Here is a 17,778-nt window from a genome sequence, read left to right on the forward strand (position 1 = left end):
GATGCCAGCCAGTCCATGGTACCTCCCTTTCTGCATACCAGAATGTCTATCCTTAGTCAAGAGGAATGCAGTCGTAGAGGATGTTTGCCAGTGCCTTGTATCTTTGATATGCAACAAGTCCCAACGTGTTTCGCTCTTTAGCTTTTTCAAGGGACATCAATTTTAATGTTTTCAAAACCAACTTCGATTCTGTGAAATAATCTCTTAACAGCGAGTAAGGCTGTTTTAACAAATGCTACTCGTAGCTTATGGCGTTCTAGATCTTCTGAAAGGCACTCACTCTCGGGTTCTCATTCCGTGGGAGAAAAAGCTCAGCTTCTAAGACTTCATGAGCACTGCTAGGGTGGCTCTCGCAGAAAGCACAGCCTGCACAGAAGGAGGCGATTGTATTGCCGGCCTTCTCCGGCGAGCCTCCACGATGCCTGTTTCACAGTCAGCCAAGTCCACCTACACGTGCTGGCAGCAGCCCGACTGCGCTGTTTCCTTCCAACATGGATCATCTCCAAAGAGCTGGCTGCTTAGCTGCCCTCTCCTAATAAACCCCCACGCAACTTTTTTCTCAACAGCTGGCCAGTGGTGCCAGAGACACAGTCTGGCGGGACACCAGGGTTAGAGTTTGAAGAAGAGCTCTCCCCAACACACACACAGCACAACCTTGTGCCCTCTGGATAGATTGCTTCACCACTTCAGGTAGGAATTTCTAATAAAACCAACTAGCACCGCATGAAAAGGAACAAAACGCCACCAAAATGGTACCTTAGCAAACAAAGAGTAGAGCTGCCAGGTCCCCTGAGCCAGGCTTTCTGAAGGTACTTCCCCCCCCCAAATCCCCCCAACTGAAAGAATGCAAATTAATGTGACATGTAAATATCACCCGGAAGTGATGTCAGCATATGGGAGAGTGCTCTGGTTTCTGGGCAAAACTCTATGGTTAGAAGCTAATTCCACCACAGAGTTTTGCCCAAAAGCCAGAAGGTCACCCTTCCCACATCCCCAGTGTCATTTCTGGGTGACATCAGCACATCATGTCATTCCTCCTCAGTCGTGGAAAGTGTCTCCCATCCTTGGCCAGCATCACTGACAGGCAACACTGTGTGTGTGTGTGTGTGTGTGTGAGTGTGTGTGTGTGTGAGAGAGAGAGACAAAGAGCCTTACAAACATGTTTGAATCATTTTTTTTTCAGAGTTGTGCTTATGAAAGATACTGCTGGTTCAAAACAAATTAAGGAGAAAAGCTGGATTTTTGTATCCTGCTTTTTACTACCCAAAGAAGCCTCAGAGTAGCTTCCTCACCCCTCCTCTCCCTCACAGAAACCCTGAACAAGGCACGGGGGGGGGGGGGGGGGGAGGATAGGAACCCTGGTGTACTGCCTCAAAGGGCTGTTTTGAAGGCAAATGTGATTAAAGACCAGGAAATGCGGCATGCTGCAAAAAGGTGAAGTTGGTCCCCTGCTAAAACGGGGGTCAGACAAAAAGGTTTTAGCCCATTTCAAAATGGTTTTCTGTTGACCTTAATCTGTCCTAATGGCCCCTGGGGGGGGGTCTCCTTGCCATCACTTCCAATTACTTGTGGAGGGGGATTGAGGCCCCCCAGGCTCTGACACAGAGCAAGGACAGCATGGCCACCCTCTGGGCTACATCTGCTCCTCTTTGAGCCTCAAGCCAGGATGCTAGATGCTCAGGAAATGAACCCAATTACTCCAGATTAACAGAGGCTATCTGCTCCTAACACACTCCATGGAGCAGGCAGCAAATCAAAGGTGCCATTCCAAATATATGCAAGGCATACGCTGCCTTGATCCATAAGCCAAGCAGGTTTTTAAGGGCAGAGCTGTGTACAATGTGCATTTGGAACGCCAGCCTGCAAACCCTTTCTTGTCTTGAGAGGACGTCTCCATTAAAGCTTTCGCTACCTGGGGGATGCCTGAAGCAGCAGACTGTTGAAAGACAAACCAGTGAGGGAGAAAAGCACTCAGAAGGCAAAACATTCCCTCAGCACTGGAGCAGGGGGGAGAGAAAACGCCACGGAGCTCTCCCATCTTGGCTGGAAGCCACGAAAGTCTTACTTCTTACTTTCCTTGCCCCACCGCAAACCGAGCCATCCATTTTTATGACGTTCACTTCTAGCCATCTGAGGGGAGCGTGTAAACAGAGGAGAAGTAGGCAGAGCCTAGCAAAGGAGTGCCAAGACAATACTGAGAGGTATGATAGAAATGCCTGTAAAGCAGGGGTAGTCAAACTGCGGCCCTCCAGATGTCCATGGACTACAATTCCCAGGAGCCCCCTGCCAGCGAACGCTGGCAGGGGGCTCCTGGGAATTGTAGTCCATGGACATCTGGAGGGCCGCAGTTTGACTACTCCTGCTGTAAAGGGAGCCAAAGTGGAGACTGGGGAGGGGGGGAGAAGACATCTGATCCTCAGAGCCATTAAAATAGCTAGTCAAAGGAGGGGGCTATAAGCCCACTTTCCGCTGCCCTTTGGCAACATCGATGTCCAGTGGATGGTTTTTGCAGCTACAACCAGAGAGGCCTGTGAGGTCAGCAACATTGGCATCACTTCCTGACCGCATATGTTTAACCATTAAAAACGTGAACCGTTAAAACCGTTTAAAACGGTTTTAAAACCGTTAAAAACCCTCATCCACATTTATTCCTGGCCTCACTTACTCTGAGGAAGAGTACATGCACTTGAAACCTCACGCCTTGAATAAATCTTTGTTGGTCTTAAAGGTGCTATTGGACTCAGTTTTTGTTGTGCTACTTCAGACCAACGCAGCTACCCACAACAACAACCCTGCTGAGGGATGCTGAAGACCTAATGACCTATGCTTTTCATGGGTCCACCCCAGGGTTACAGTTCTACACGTAACAATGATGCGTTTTCCATAATGCAGCAAACAGCCACTCCCAGAGCCCGGGGGGGGGGCAGATTTCAGCTGCCTCTCCTCATGAGTCATGGTCCCAATCTGAATTGGGTCTCCATGAGATTCCCAGATCGCAGGACCCATGCTTGACGGGACCTGGGTGGACTGGTACTCAGCAGAAAGTACATTGAGAGAGAGATATGCAGTGCAAGCAATTTCCTGAGCTATATGCTTCCAAGTGGACCAGAGAGACAGTATGATGTAGAAGAAGAGTTGGTTCTTATATGCCGCTTTTCCCTACCCGAAGGAGGCTCAAAGCAGCTTACAGTCGCCTTCCCATTCCTCTCCCCACAACAGACACCCTGTGGGGTGGGTGAGGCTGGGAGAGCGCTGATATCACTGCCCGGTCAGAACAGCTCTATCAGTGCTGTGGCGAGCCCAAGGTCACCCAGCTGGCTGCATGTGGGGGAGTGCAGAATCGAACCCGGCATGCCAGATTAGAAGTCCGCACTCCTAACCACTACACCAAACTGGCTCTCTGTAGTAGAAGCAAAAGCTTGAGAGATATGCTCCCAAGTTGACCAGGCTCCTGTTTACAAGGACACTGGGTAGGGGAAAAAAGGCCTCTGTTGAACTTTAAACTGGGCACTAGCTTCACAACTATGCAGCTGGCTTTGAACTTACCAAGCCGCTGGAGGAGGAAAAAAACTTTTATGCAAGTTGGGGCTGTTTCCTACCAGTACAATTTCCTGCTTGATTGGCGACTGGCTGTGTGCAGGGGAGAGCCATGCTGAGAAGAAGTGGCATTAATTGACCGTGCCTGATCAGGAAACGGGATGAAAGCCCACCGTGGCACAGACAAATCAGAGCGGGCGGCAATTTGCATAACAAAGCAGGGAGAGCTCTGGTCCAATCTGGACCAAAGACCTACTGTGAGTTTGGCCTTTAGATTTGGAAAATGTAGGGTTGGTTCTCAAGTTTTCATCCTGATGGCTTGGAGTCCCAAAATCCATTTTGGTTCTGCTTCTCCTTTGAGCAAATCAACCCCACCCCCCTTATTTACATGCTGTTTTCAGTTTCATCACTTTCACCAGAGTATGAGAACATTTAGTTGGGGGGTGGTTCCTTCTTCTCAAATACACAATGTTGTTCTAGGTTTATCACAGCTCAGCACAGATTACTCCACAAATGCTGAGGAAGGGGCCCTTTTTGAAGGGTGACCCCCTTTGCACATTTATTCAGAAGGAAAATATAAGGGGCCTAAATCCCAAGCCAGTGGGTGTGAGATCGTTCATTATATCAGGGGTAGTCAACCTGTGGTCCTCCAGATGTTCATGGACTACAATTCCCATGAGCCCCTGCCAGCAAATGCTGGCAGGGGCTCATGGGAATTGTAGTCCATGAACATTTGGAGGACCACAGGTTTACTACCTGTGCATTATACCACCCACGTTCTTGCTTTGGGAGAATAGAAGGGCTTGGGTGCCCAGTTTTGAGGCGACAAAACTTGTGATCAATAATATAGCCGCTAAGATGCTACTGAGATTTTCTAGCTGTCGGAACAAATAGATCTACGCTCAGACTTTCCAATCCGCCATCCAGATGGACTAAAATTAAAAACAGATGCTTCCTGTGTTGCACACTACGTTTCTTGAAGCTTTTAACAAAATTTATTGAAGCCACTGTGACATTAGGGAGGAAGAATCTACTTGAGACACTCTCAAAACGCATCTACTTGTTTCCTTAATTGGTAAGTTATTTCCTATTGGAATTCAAGGCAGGGCATGCCGGAAACCGCTTCCCGTCCAGGCACCAAATCCAGATCGGTTTCGCTTCATCAAGGTTGGTGGTAACTATCCAGGTGTCCTCCCAACCAATCGTATACCTTTTTTCTGCTTCATTAAAGGAAATAATAAAGCCCCCAAGGCAGTTTTCATTGAATAAAGCCATCAAAACAAACCCTGTGGAATAGAACAAACACCCCCTCCCACACATACACACACACACACAAACAATATCACCGGCTATCAGATATTCAGAAGAAGAGAAGAATGCATTAACTGGCACACAGGAGGAAAAAAGAAGAAAGCAAGTACCACACGGCTGTCTGCAGAGAGGAGCCAAATCACTGTTTCTTTACAAATTGGTATTGAAACTGATTTAAATCTAAAATGAGAAAGGCCTTATGGCTGAAAGGTGTTTAGTTTGGTTTATGTGTATTTTATGCAACTTTTTAACATTCCTGGTCATAGGAATGACACCTGTCACTGTGCAGCATCCTCTTGTAGACAAGCATAATTTTACTATGCTAATCCCAGCAGCCGGCTCAAGGTTGACTCAGCCTTCCATCCTTCCGAGGTCGGTAAAATGAGTACCCAAAACGGTAATGACTGGGGAAGGCAGTGGCAAACCACCCCGTATTGAGTCTGCCATGAGGGTCAGACATGACTCGGTGCTTGCACAGGGGATACCTTTACCTTTGAGATAGTTTGGTTCTGCTTGGACATCGCTGGATCCAAACAAATGCACTTAAGAAAGTTGGGCACAGAAGCCTGTGAGCACGATCCCAATCCCCACCACACACATACACACACACACACACATTCCTCTGTGCAACTAAGGGCACTTTGCCTTGGATTGGGCCTCCAGCATCCATATATCCAGCACCTGCTAGAAGAAAAGAGCTGCCACAGACACATAAAGGAACAAAGCGTAGAAACGACCCATCAGTCAATAATAAGCCAAAGAGATGAAACTAACAATGGCAAATTCTTGTTTAAGTCGCCAACTTTTCATTCCATTCAGTGAGTCAAAACAAGTTCCTAGGCATTAACCTTGTTTTCGCTATGTTTCCTCAGTGACTCTTTTGATAAATAAAAGTATTTTCTGTGTCAATATCGCTGGCAATTTTTTTCTTGTCTACTAATATCAATTGAAACCAAAAGCTTCTTTATTCTCAAAACAGACAACGGGGATCCAGTGGACATAACCCATACGGTCTACAACAATTGACAACTATATTGATATGGAAAATACTTTTATTTATCATAAGAGTCACTGAGGAAGAACATAGCGAAAACAAGGTAAATGCTTGTTTTGATTTACTGAATGGGATAAAAAAATTGGTGTCTTAAGAATTTGCCATAATGGCAGGGACTGCGTAACACCTTCCATGCATGGATTCTGCTTGAGACAGCTGGCATGTACAAACCATTCCTCGAAGCCATAGGTACACAACAAGCTTCACGGGCTACCATGAGCAATGGGCATGTGCCGATGAATGTCTCAAGCCAGCGGCGTGTATGAAAATACAAGGCCGTTCTGGAGCCAACAAGAGAAGACAGTGGTTCCTGCCCTGATGTTTAAACAACTCTTTGCAGAAATCACTTGACTGTGCAATAGCTCCCTCCTGCAACCTGTATGCAGGTATGTGCATATATACGCCCAAAGACAGAAGCAAGACATTTCTCAGAAAGTCCCACCATGGTCGCTTATATGGTTGTTGAGGCAAGCCACATTCTAGTTTACATTTTAAAAGTAAAACTGGGCAGGAGGCAAGGGAGGAGGATTACCTCCTGCGGTTCAGAATGTGGTTGAAACATTCTGCTCTTCCAAATTTTTATTTTATAACACAGAAAGAATGCTGGTGGATTCCAGGGCACTGTTTAAGAACCAGCAGTCAAATGTGTACAGCAATCCTCTGATTCACAATAATTACTATATTAGTGTGGAACAAAGTGTCCATTTCCTGATTTCGTAAGCGTAAATTCTAGAAGCGGAGATTGCTTCTGTTCAGTTGGAGAACTAGCCAAGTATGTCTATGATGGGGAAAGGCGTAGTTCTGTGTCCAAGGGAAGAAAAATTGTTGCTAAGAGACCTGTTGCTAGGTAGGAAGTACCAGCCCTTGTATCTCAAGCAACTGGCTGGCTATCACCCTCACAAATCAGCCCTATTACCTGAGTGCGGTCTCAGACACAGGCAGAGTGCGCAAGAATCTGAACAGGAGACATATTAGCATGGGGGTATGCACCTCTGCCTCCCTTTCTCTCCCTACAATTGATTTTATACTAATTTAATTATATATCATTTATTTTAGAGACTACCCAGTCAAAAGCCTAACCCAACTGTTCCCCCCCGCAGCAAATGGAAGCATACTTTTTGCTACCAGAATCGCTGGGGCTCAAAAATGCTGAACCGTTTCTTCATTTGTTGTATACCATTGGAGTGCTGTGAGGTGTCAAGGCTGCTGTCTGTGCCCTGCTGTTCCATTCAGCGAAGCTGGAAACCCTTTTCCCACGTAAACTGGAGGAGTGCCAATTTGGGCTGGAAGAAGGCTCACAGCTTTGCTACATAGTAGGATACAGGCCAATACGTAGAAAGCCTAAACTCTCGATCACCTTGACCGTTTACGCACTGGGAACTTCACTGCCCCAGTTCCCATGCAGGGGCACAAATCGAGGGCGGATGAAGTGCACCAGGACAAATGCTCCCCCATGTGGGTGCAACCTCCCGCAACTAAAACTCCAGCCTGTAGCTCGGCATGAAACCTCCAGTGCGTAAACGGTCCTTGTGGAACAACTTCAAATTCTGCCCCACCCTGCCACCAATAAAAATTGCAATCCCTCCCTTGTGACGTGCGCTTCAGTGTAACAAGTAATGCACGTGTGCACCCCTGCTCTGCGAGTCATGTCCCCACAGGGGTTCTTTACTCATGTGGAAGCCCAAAGGTGCCTATAAAACTTCTTCCTGCTTCCCCCATTCCCTTTTGCTCCATGGACCCAACTTTGTTCAGAGCCAAATTCTACAGACAAGTAATACGATTGATCTAAGAGGGATATCCTTGGGGTCTGGGAGCAGGGTCTGGGATTTTCTTTTGTGGCTCAGGCCATCCACCTCCCACCTGTTTCTCTATCCTGCCCGGCATAGCTGCAAGGAATTCAACTTTCCTTTCCCACATCACAAGGATAAAAAAGAAACTGTATTGCCAAAACGAAGCACACGTTTTCATGCCCCCCAAACCACTCTGCTTTGTGCAGTTGCGGGCTGAGATTTAAACCCAGAGGGTCAAGGCTTCTCTTTGATACAATACCGTAATCATTCCCTTTCCAGCAGGTTTCCCATTCCCCAGAAGGAGGGCTCTTGTCATCTTTTTGCTGGAGACAATCTGGGGGAAATGAACAGAAAACAGAGAAACGTGTCACATACTAATAGGCAGGCATTCCACAGGCTTGTTCTAAGCAGTGGGACATCCACCAACGTGGTTAAGGTTCAACTATGTGTCTGCCTCGGACATGCTGCGGGCTCAAAGTGCCCGGTTCAAAAGTCCGTTCTCAAAAACGTCCATCTGGGGTGTGTGGAAAACATTCCGACTTGCCTACTGCTGAGAAGAGAGGCAGAAAGGCTGCCATGGAGCAGAAATTTTCACAGCACAGCTCCACAGGGGATATTTCCATAGTCTAGCTCAGACTTTTCTTCCTGATCTCAGCAGGCAGGCACCTCACATGCCACGAGGCGAGGGATTTACTCCCCAACTCTTTGGTTTCCTAGTTCACTCGGCAACTGAGGTTGCTGGAGAGGCACAGAAGGAGGCAGTGCCTCCTCCTCATAATCCAGTCCCAGAATTAATCAGGTGCATCACAACCGCCCGACTAAGCCGACAGCAATCTGACGTAAATGCAAAATTAAAAAGAGCGAAAAATCGGACATTCCACCCTGTTGCCAAATTATCCGCCTCAAAGTCTATTCAACTAGGCTCTCAGGCCTCTGGACATGGGGAAGGATTAAGGAAAATCTTAAGAAAGCCAAGGAGCAAAGGTCAAAATACAACCAAGCAAGCACCTCAGAAAGCAATCAGCGCAGGGCGCTGCACATTCTCCTCACGCCCCACTTCAGAACCCTCAAAATGAAGGTTTGGGGAAAATATTCCCTCAGAGGTGATTGCGAAGGTGTGATTACTCATGTGAAAATGAAGGTGGCACAGCACCTCGGGGAGGATGTACTATCAGGAGTATGGGGGTGTGATTCGGGGTTGTATGGGATTGGGATGGTTTGTACTTAAGCTACCAAACTACTTCAGATTGTGTTTTTCAGGCCTGAGGACCTAACAACCTCATTTACTGTCCTCATGTCATAGCTGGGCAATGACGACCAGAAACACACTGGGAGTTTCCTTCATTTATTTTTAGAAGAGAGTGGGGAACTTGAAGATCATGACAACTGATTGCTATAATATTATGACAATTTTGCAACTGCTGGAAAGAAAGAAAGAAAGAAAGAAAGAAAGAAAGAAAGAAAGAAAGAAAGAAAGAAAGAAAGAAAGAAAGAAAGAAAGAAAGAAAGAAAGAAAGAAAGAAAGAAAGAAAGAAAGAAAGAAAGAAAGAAAGAAAGAAAGAAAGAAAGAAAGAAAGAAAGAAAGAAAGAAAGAAAGAAAGAAAGAAAGTCAGTCCCCTGGAAGAAAAGGAAGGTAACTGTTGTGTCTGAGGCGGGGGGGGGGGAACCTCCTAGTAGATACTCTGTTGTCAACATGCTGGACTTGTAACTGGAAGATCCAAGTTCAAATCCCCACTCCTGCCAAGGGAAGTTGCTGGGTGACCTTGGACCAACCACACTCGCTAATTCTAAGCTACCTCACATAGCTGCCATGAAGATAAATGGGAGGAGAGGACAATGACATGAGCCATTTTGGGTCCTCATTGGAGAGAAAGGTGGGGATATAAAGGAATAAATAAATTACAATAAACACAACTATAGATGTATTATTTATATGAGTCCATTGACCGAATAAACATACTGACTGACAATAAACACAAGTGCCTCAGCATTTGTAGTGGGCAATGGAAATTATCTCCAGGTTGAAGAAGCTCCATACACACAAGGCAACGTTATACTTTCTTTCCTTGCCCAAACTGGTACTATCCATCTGCCAAAGGGACTTCAATGCTTGGAAGCCAACGTGAAACACTGGAGCATTATGGGATGCAGTGGCAACTCACCGTTCCCAAGGTGCAGGAAAACTCCCCCAGGAAGTCATGTTCGTAAAGCTGCACACTCGACTTGTCTTGGTCAAACAAGGCAAATTTCAGCTTCTGCACTTCCTCAAAGCGGTACTCGACGATGAACTTTTTGGAGAAGGCTGGGTTGAGGTTGTTCACGGCTGTCTCTGTCCTGTCGATCTACAAGGCCGGTGTGAGCAGGAGAAGAGAATGAATCAGTGGGTCCCTTGAACAACTTAAGGAGGAAGAAATGCATTCTTGGGCTAAGGAAGCCGATTCAAAGTGCCTTTACCGTGTTCGCCCCAAACATACCTTTCCTCTCCAATGTGGAACATTCAGACCGGGGAGAGGAGGGGTCTGCAATTCCAGTGACTTTTTTTACAAACCTCCACATGGGGCATGAAAATCTCTTGGAATTATATCTGATCGCCAGACAACAGAGATCTATACCCCTGGAGCAAATGGCTGCTTTAGAGGACAGACTCTGTGGCATTATACTCCCCACAGCCCACCACCCATGAGAGCCACCTCCAAATCTCCAGGAATGTCAGCATCCAACTGTGGTGGTGGAAGGCTTAAAGTGGCAGAAGAATGGGATCCACAGATTACGACTGGTGGGAAGCAAGGGTGAGTCGTCCCCAACCCCATCCATTGATGCTTCCCCACAAATGTCCTTCAGCCCCACATTAGTGTCATGTGGGAAAGACAAAACTGGAGGAAATGTCTCATTCTGCTCTTAATGTCTCTCTTCAAAGATCAGCTGTAATTCTGACCAGGAACGCCAGAGGCTTGGACTTCCAGCCTTGGTGATCAGTTCAGCTTGTAACTCTTTCACCCTGCCTGCAGCCTCTTGCGAGTGTGAGGTTCATATTGTTCTAAAAACGTACAGGGCGCATTATAAAGTAACATTCAGAAATCCCTGCCCCAAGGAGCTTTCAGTCCAAATCTCAACCGAGAGTGGAGCAGCAGGAAAAGAGGAAGGGAAATGTACTTTGGCTCCATTTCAGCTGAGGACAGGGACAATGGCATGAAGCCAAAAACTTCACGAAAGAGGTGGGTTTTAAAGAGGGGCTTAAATTAAAAGAGAGAGGTGGCCCCATGTGGCTGCCAGGAAGGAACGCTCTAGGCACACAGCGTAAGCGAGAGAGAACAGGAGGCATCTGTGTGACCCATTCATGTTGAGGCCTATTCTCTTGAGGGCCAGAAACGACACAATTTTTCCTGGAGAAAGATTTTAATGCAACCAGGTGTTGTCTGTTGTTCCCATTCTCTTCTCCTGGCAAACCGCTGCTGTTTAAAATTCCCTGGCAACTTCCTGTCTTCCTTTTGTTCAAAGTCCTTTGCTAGTACAGGCTGCAAATTTTCATATGGAAACCAGGTCCTTTTAGTCATACAAGAGACATTCACACCGTACGTTTATGGAGAACAAAAAAAAAATTGGCCCTCTTTTTTCCCCTCCCTCTGTCAAAAGCGACTGAATGCAACCACGGTTTTGGAGACTGTCCAAGTGGGCGGCAATTCCAAACTCAGCATCCAGTGTTCGGCAGATTTTGTCTGCCATGTGCCAGCGCTGTTTAGGATGCCAGGATGTACTTCCACACTGTCTGCTTTCCTGGCTTTAGAGAACGGCTTGATTCTTCTCTGCATGCTCACTTTTAAGACTGAACTAAGGGAGGGGAAGGGGCAAAAATCCTTCACACCTCCCACATCCCGTCATGCTGGTAGCAGCATTTTGCGGGGATCTAGCACAGGGCCTCTTCCTAGGACTTGTACGGATACCGATGCCGCTCACGCCATCTGCCTTTCTGGCACCTGCTCAGCTATAGGCAGGCGGGGAAAAGGGAGGGGAGAGCGACAGTAAAGTTTCACTTTCATCTAATTGGCTCGTCTCCTTAATGGTACTTGCATTCCTAGAAAAAGTCAAGCAGGAAGAATGACAGGGGCTTTTCTTGGCAAGCCCAACTAGATTTCCTGTCCCAGCGCAAAGCCTTCAGAAACAGCACACTCCACGGTAGAGGGAAAATATACGGACAATTTCATGGGGAGGAAAGACTAAGATATTGGATTGCTACTGCAGATCAGTCTGGGATCAGATTCAAGCAGGTGGTTCCTGTCCTAGAACAGCCCTGCATCCTCACTGGCCTTAAGAATAATTCTGCAGCTGTCCTGACATCACTGCTCGTCAGAACACCTTTATCAGCGCTGGCAAGCCCAACTAGATTTCCTGTCCCAGTGCAAAGCCTTCAGAAATAGCACACTCCACGGTAGAGGGAAAATACGGACAATTTCATGGGGAGGAAAGACTAAGATATTGGATTGCTACTGCAGATCAGTCTGGGATCAGATTCAAGCAGGTGGTTCCTGTCCTAGAACAGCCCTGCATCCTCACTGGCCTTAAGAATAATTCTGCAGCTGTCCTGACATCACTGCTCGTCAGAACACCTTTATCAGCGCTGGCAAGCCCAACTAGATTTCCTGTCCCAGTGCAAAGCCTTCAGAAATAGCACACTCCACGGTAGAGGGAAAATACGGACAATTTCATGGGGAGGAAAGACTAAGATATTGGATTGCTACTGCAGATCAGTCTGGGATCAGATTCAAGCAGGTGGTTCCTGTCCTAGAACAGCCCTGCATCCTCACTGGCCTTAAGAATAATTCTGCAGCTGTCCTGACATCACTGCTCGTCAGAACACCCTTATCAGCGCTGAGGTGAGCCCCAGGTCACCCAGCTGGTTGCATGTGGGGGAGTGGGGAATCAAACCCAGCTCTCCAGATTAGAAGTCCGCACTCCTAACCACGACACCAAGCTGGCTCCAGTGACATTACTAGATGTCACTGGAACCACTTCCCCTGTTGCTGTACAGGTCTCTTTCTCCACAATCGAAACAGTCAACGATCTATCGATTGACTGGGGTTTCTCCATGGTCAAAAGGTTGAAAAGGGCCGACATAGGCTGAGCCAATGCTACCTGAGAAGTAAAAATAGCCAGTGTTGTGCATGCAAAACAAAACAGGACCAAACTGTAACACCTCTGCTATTGTCATGCTTCTCGGTCCGAGGGCACCCTGGTTCCCCATGAAGCTTGCATCCCACCACCTCGCTTATTAACTTTCAGAAATCTCATTGCTGAGTTCATAGAATCATAGAGTTGGAAGGGGCCATACAGGCCATCGAGTCCAGCCCCCTGCTTAATGCAGGATCAGCCCAAAGCATCCTAAAGCATCCAAGAAAAGTGTGTATCCAACCTTTGCTTGAAGACTGCCAGTGAGGGGGAGCTCACCACCTCCTTAGGCAGCCTATTCCACTGCTGAACTACTCTGACTGTGAAAATTTTTTTCCTGATATCTAGCCTATATCATTGTACTTGTAGTTTAAACCCATTACTGCGTGTCCTTTCCTCTGCAGCCAATGGGAACAGCATCCTGCCCTCCTCCAAGTGACAACCTTTCAAATACTTAAAGAGGGCCATCATGTCCCACCGAGTTCCACCGAAAGGCCTCAAAAAAGGAGCTTCAAGGAAAAAGTGACGCAGTGGCTCTTTTCCCCACGTCACAGCCGCTTCAAGCATCCTAAAATAAAACCTCTTAAACACACAAAATTGCAGGAGCGATTTTATCAAAATGTTAAAGGCAGCCTGAACAAGGCGAGTGTGCGCCCAGGGGAGCGTCGGCTGCCAAGCACGAGGTGGGTGCGTGCCGCGCTGGAGCTTTTGGATTAACCCAGCTCTTTACTGTCTGAGCCACAAAGCTCCGAGCACACAAGGCTTCCTGTCCTGACACACTTTTCTTGGCTGAGGTCTGTGGAAAACTATGGCATTTCTGAGGTCCATTCTGCTACTCCGGCACAAACACCTTCCCCTCTCTGAAAATGAACCGTTGGGAACTGCCAAGCTCTGGATGGTCCCCAGAGAACAACTACACACCTCTGCCACCCGGCACCAACACACAACTCGCCCTGTACAACTTTCTGTTCACTTCCAGAAGCAAAACAATGTGGAACTTGTTAAGGAAGCACACCGAGAGGCGTGGGAGGTACTTCTTACCAGATGATTTATGATGGTTTTCCACAAGTTCACCTCAGGAGCCCTTTCCCTCCCATATTGATTTTGGCAACAAAAAGCATCCATAGGGCTTAGTTATGTGTCCCAGTGCTAAACCAAGTCTGCCCATGGTATTTAAATAATGGCTGTTTTTAACTCCGTTGTTTTCAAGGATTAAAGTTTCACACTGTTTTTACTGGTGCGACTCACCTGGAGTCCCACCATTTGGGAGAAAGGCAGGTTTCTGTTTTTAAGGAATAAATTTGAATAAATGCAAGACAGATGTTCACCCCCAAGGAGTCCAATATATCTAATATGATATACTTACTACACACTATACTAGAAGAAGAAGAAGAGTTGGTTCTTATATGCCACTTTTCCCTACCTGAAGGAGGCTCAAAGCGGCTTACAATTGCCTTCCCATTCCTCTCCCCACAACAGACACCCTGTGGGGTGGGTGAGGCTGAGAGAGCCCTGATATCACTGCTCAGTCAGAACAGTTTTATCAGTGCCATGGCGAGCCCAAGGTCACCCAGCTGGCTGCATGTGGGGGAGCGCAGAATCAAACCTGGCTCGCCAGATTAGAAGTCCGCATTCCTAACCACTACACCAAACCGGCTCTCCACACAGAGAGAACCATTCAGATACATTCTAGGAGAAGCTGGCATTATAAAATGGGAAGGCTCAGCCGCCAAGTGAGCCAGATTAAATCCAGAAGATCTCAAGAGCGCTCTAGCATTTTGCTAAAACTATGACGAATGCTAGTGCAGCTACAGAAACTAGGGGAAATTCTTAAGGGTGTCACTGCATGAAAGCCATTTTTCTCTTCTCACTCCTCAATTCCTCAGGAAAGGAAAAAACTGAGCAGGGGACTGGTAATTTTGCATCCAAGGTAGGGGCGGGGGGCTATGTCTTACACTTAAATCAGCCTACATGGTCCTCCATCCAGGGCCAGACAAACCTAAGAATCAATTCAACCCGAGTCACGTCGTCTCAATGCTATTTTGAGGCTTACCGTTTTAGAATGTCTACAAACAACATCCAATCCTCTTGAGATCTAACCACTAGTTCTTGTTTTCTGTAGCTATAAAGCACTCATTGAGTGTACAAGCCTGCCTTTACTTACTCTGTAGTCTATGAGTTCTGGCAAAGGGGGAAGGAAAAATATGTAACCAAAACTGTCAACATTTTAAAGCTATGAATAGTTCCCCAGTGAGGGGGGATGGAAGAGAGTCAAACAGGGGGGAGGAGGAGGAGAAGGGAGTGAAGCTCTGCTGAAATTTATTTTAAAAAACGGGAGAAATGTTTGGAAATGCACATCAACAATATGGTAATTTTGCTAAAAATACAGGGAAGATTGGTAGGGAAATGGAACAGCAAGTAACCATGGACCAGCTGTCGGGGAGGGGAGGAGGGGAAAAGTAGAAAACGAACGTTATCTCCTCAAAACAGCTTCCTACACGATCTTTTGGGAGGATAGCAATCAAATAATCAGCTACGTATTAGTAGTAATTACATAGTGCAACCTAGGAAACTCAGAATTGATTGTTACTTGTTGTTCCATGGTATGCTGAATGGTACCACGCGGCTGCTCGACAGCCTACATCCTAGAATTTATTTTTACTAAATTCACACATTTTTATTCGTTTTTGCGGAATCCGTACCATGCCCTTCTCCAATAAGTCACAGCACCTGTAACAGTATTTGCTGATTCGTCTTCCCCTGCAGCCCATTCGTCCTGTAACGTTTGGCCAGTCAAACTGGTTCGTTGAGAGCAAACGGCCCATCTGATAATGCCATGGCTGCACTAGGGCTGGGTCTCAATCATAAGGGGCCAACTGGGACTCAAAGCAGCTGTGGCCTTGAACAGGTGACCCCCCCTGACAGACTGGCACTCTCAGTACAGCTGCCAATGGACCACAGGGGTACAACCTGGACTGGGACCACCGTGTGCGAATACGAGATGCTTCAACTTCCCCTCATACCATTTTCCTGACCGAATGGGGCAAGTGGTGCCCTCCCCCAGCCATTTGGGGTGAGGAAAACAATTTGGGCAGTCCTGTTAAACAAAACGTGTAAAACCGCCTCCCCGCCTATGCCCCCAAAAGAGCTCTACGCTCTACTGCCTCCAATCAGCTAAGGATCCCTGGCCCTAAAGAAGTCCGTCTGGTCTCGACCAGGGCCAGAGCATTCTCTGTTCTGGCCCCTACCTGGTGGAACGAGCTCCCAGAGGAGATCAGGGCCCTGACGGAGCTTAAACAGTTCCGCAGGGCCTGCAAAAAGGAGCTCCTCCACCAGGCATTTGGCCGAGACCAGACGTAATCAACAGCGACCAAGGGCCCCTGCTCCCCCCACCCCCCCTCAGAATTAAATCAATAAGCCACCCCCCTCAGAATCCCATCAACAAGCCTTGGACCTGTTTGTATTATGATTGTTTATTGTTATACTGTGTTGTGTTTGGTTGCAATTGTTGGTTATTGATGTACATGTTCTACAGACTGTTTTATGTATGGTTCTCTGTTATAATGTAAACCGCCCTGAGCCTCCGGGGAGGGCGGTATAGAAGTATGATAAATAAAATAAATAATAAATAAATAAAATAAATGTACAGGAGCGCATTCTTGTAATGGGGTGGATCCGTGGGGGTGGGGGCTGTTTTCATATGGGAGTGCATACCGCTTACCCTCTCCTTATGTAATGTCACAGTCGGCACTGCTTGCGCTATGCTGGCCTGAGCAAGTTCACACTGTCATTTAAGTGTATATTCCTTATTGCATTGTTCATTTGGTTTGCTCATTGTGTATCTTATACGTAGGCTTACCACTTGCCTCCTGGGGGCTGGATATCTCCGGCCAGTGTCCTAGTCCTGGGGTAGTCAACCTGTGGTCCTCCAGATGTTCATGGACTACAATTCCCATGAGCCCCTGCTAGCGTTTGCTGGCAGGGGCTCATGGGAATTGAAGTCCATGAACATCTGGAGGACCACAGGTTGACTACCCCTGGACTAGGACACCAGCACTCTGTAGTTTCTAGGGTTCTGGGGTTGCCAGATCTGGGTTGGGAAAAAACCTGTAGGCTTTGGAGGTAGAGCCAGAAGTGGGTGGGGAGGGACTTCAATGGAGTATCATGCTATGGAGTCCACCCTCCAAAGCAGCCATTTTCTCCAGGGGAACTGTCATCTGTCACCTGGAGACGAGCTATAATTCCAGGGGATCCCCAGGTCCTACCTGGGGACTGGCATTCCTAATATTTTCCAATGATTCCTAGAGCATTGTGACATCACTTCTGTTTCTTTCTGGGAAGTAATATAATTCCACCGCCTGCTGGCACCTCCCTCCACATCCCTGTGTTCTCTGGGAGTCCCACTGGTTGCCTGCTACTGTTTGTCAACCTTACTAATCTTCACGATGCTGCTCACGCTATTAATCAGGAACTCTTATTTCTATTACACTGTTCATGTGACATCCTATACCAGGGGTAGTCAAACTGCGGCCCTCCAGATGTCCATGGACTACAATTTCCATGAGCCCCTGCCAGCAAATGCTCATGTTGGCTCATGGGAATTGTAGTCCATTGACAGCTGGAGGGCCGCAGTTTGACTACCCATGTCCTATACTGTCAGATTGCTCCCTCCAACCCATTCTGGACTCCATAGTCCACCTGGCATCTCAGTGAGAATGGCAGGGTATAAACAAGCTAAATAGATCATGCCTAATTGAGGCCTTAGCAATGTCTCCACTAGTTTTACGCCAATCAAGTTGTGTGCCAGCAAAACAGGATGGTCACATATACCTTGCATCTTCCCTGTGCCAGTCTATCCTTGCCCAAAGCAGGCTTCCTCCATATGGCAAACCACTCGGGCGCTGAAGCCGAATGGCTCAGCTC

The 17,778-nt window shown here is 47.2% G+C and overlaps 1 protein-coding gene across 2 annotated transcripts in view; it reads right to left on the reverse strand.

Annotated features, from left to right (window-relative positions):
• The window catches only part of CPNE2 (copine 2), an 88,672-nt gene that overhangs the window by 41,602 nt on the left and 29,292 nt on the right, over positions 1–17,778 (reverse strand). For both annotated transcript variants that reach the window (XM_077310699.1, XM_077310697.1), the window contains exons 3-4: positions 9,855–10,034; positions 7,952–8,026 (exon numbers count right to left, since the gene is read on the reverse strand). In XM_077310699.1, coding sequence (XP_077166814.1) covers positions 7,952–8,026; positions 9,855–10,034 — 255 coding nt within the window. The remainder of the gene's footprint in view (positions 1–7,951; positions 8,027–9,854; positions 10,035–17,778) is intronic.

This window comes from Paroedura picta, chromosome 14, assembly GCF_049243985.1.
Source record: "Paroedura picta isolate Pp20150507F chromosome 14, Ppicta_v3.0, whole genome shotgun sequence".
Classification (NCBI taxonomy): domain Eukaryota; kingdom Metazoa; phylum Chordata; class Lepidosauria; order Squamata; family Gekkonidae; genus Paroedura; species Paroedura picta.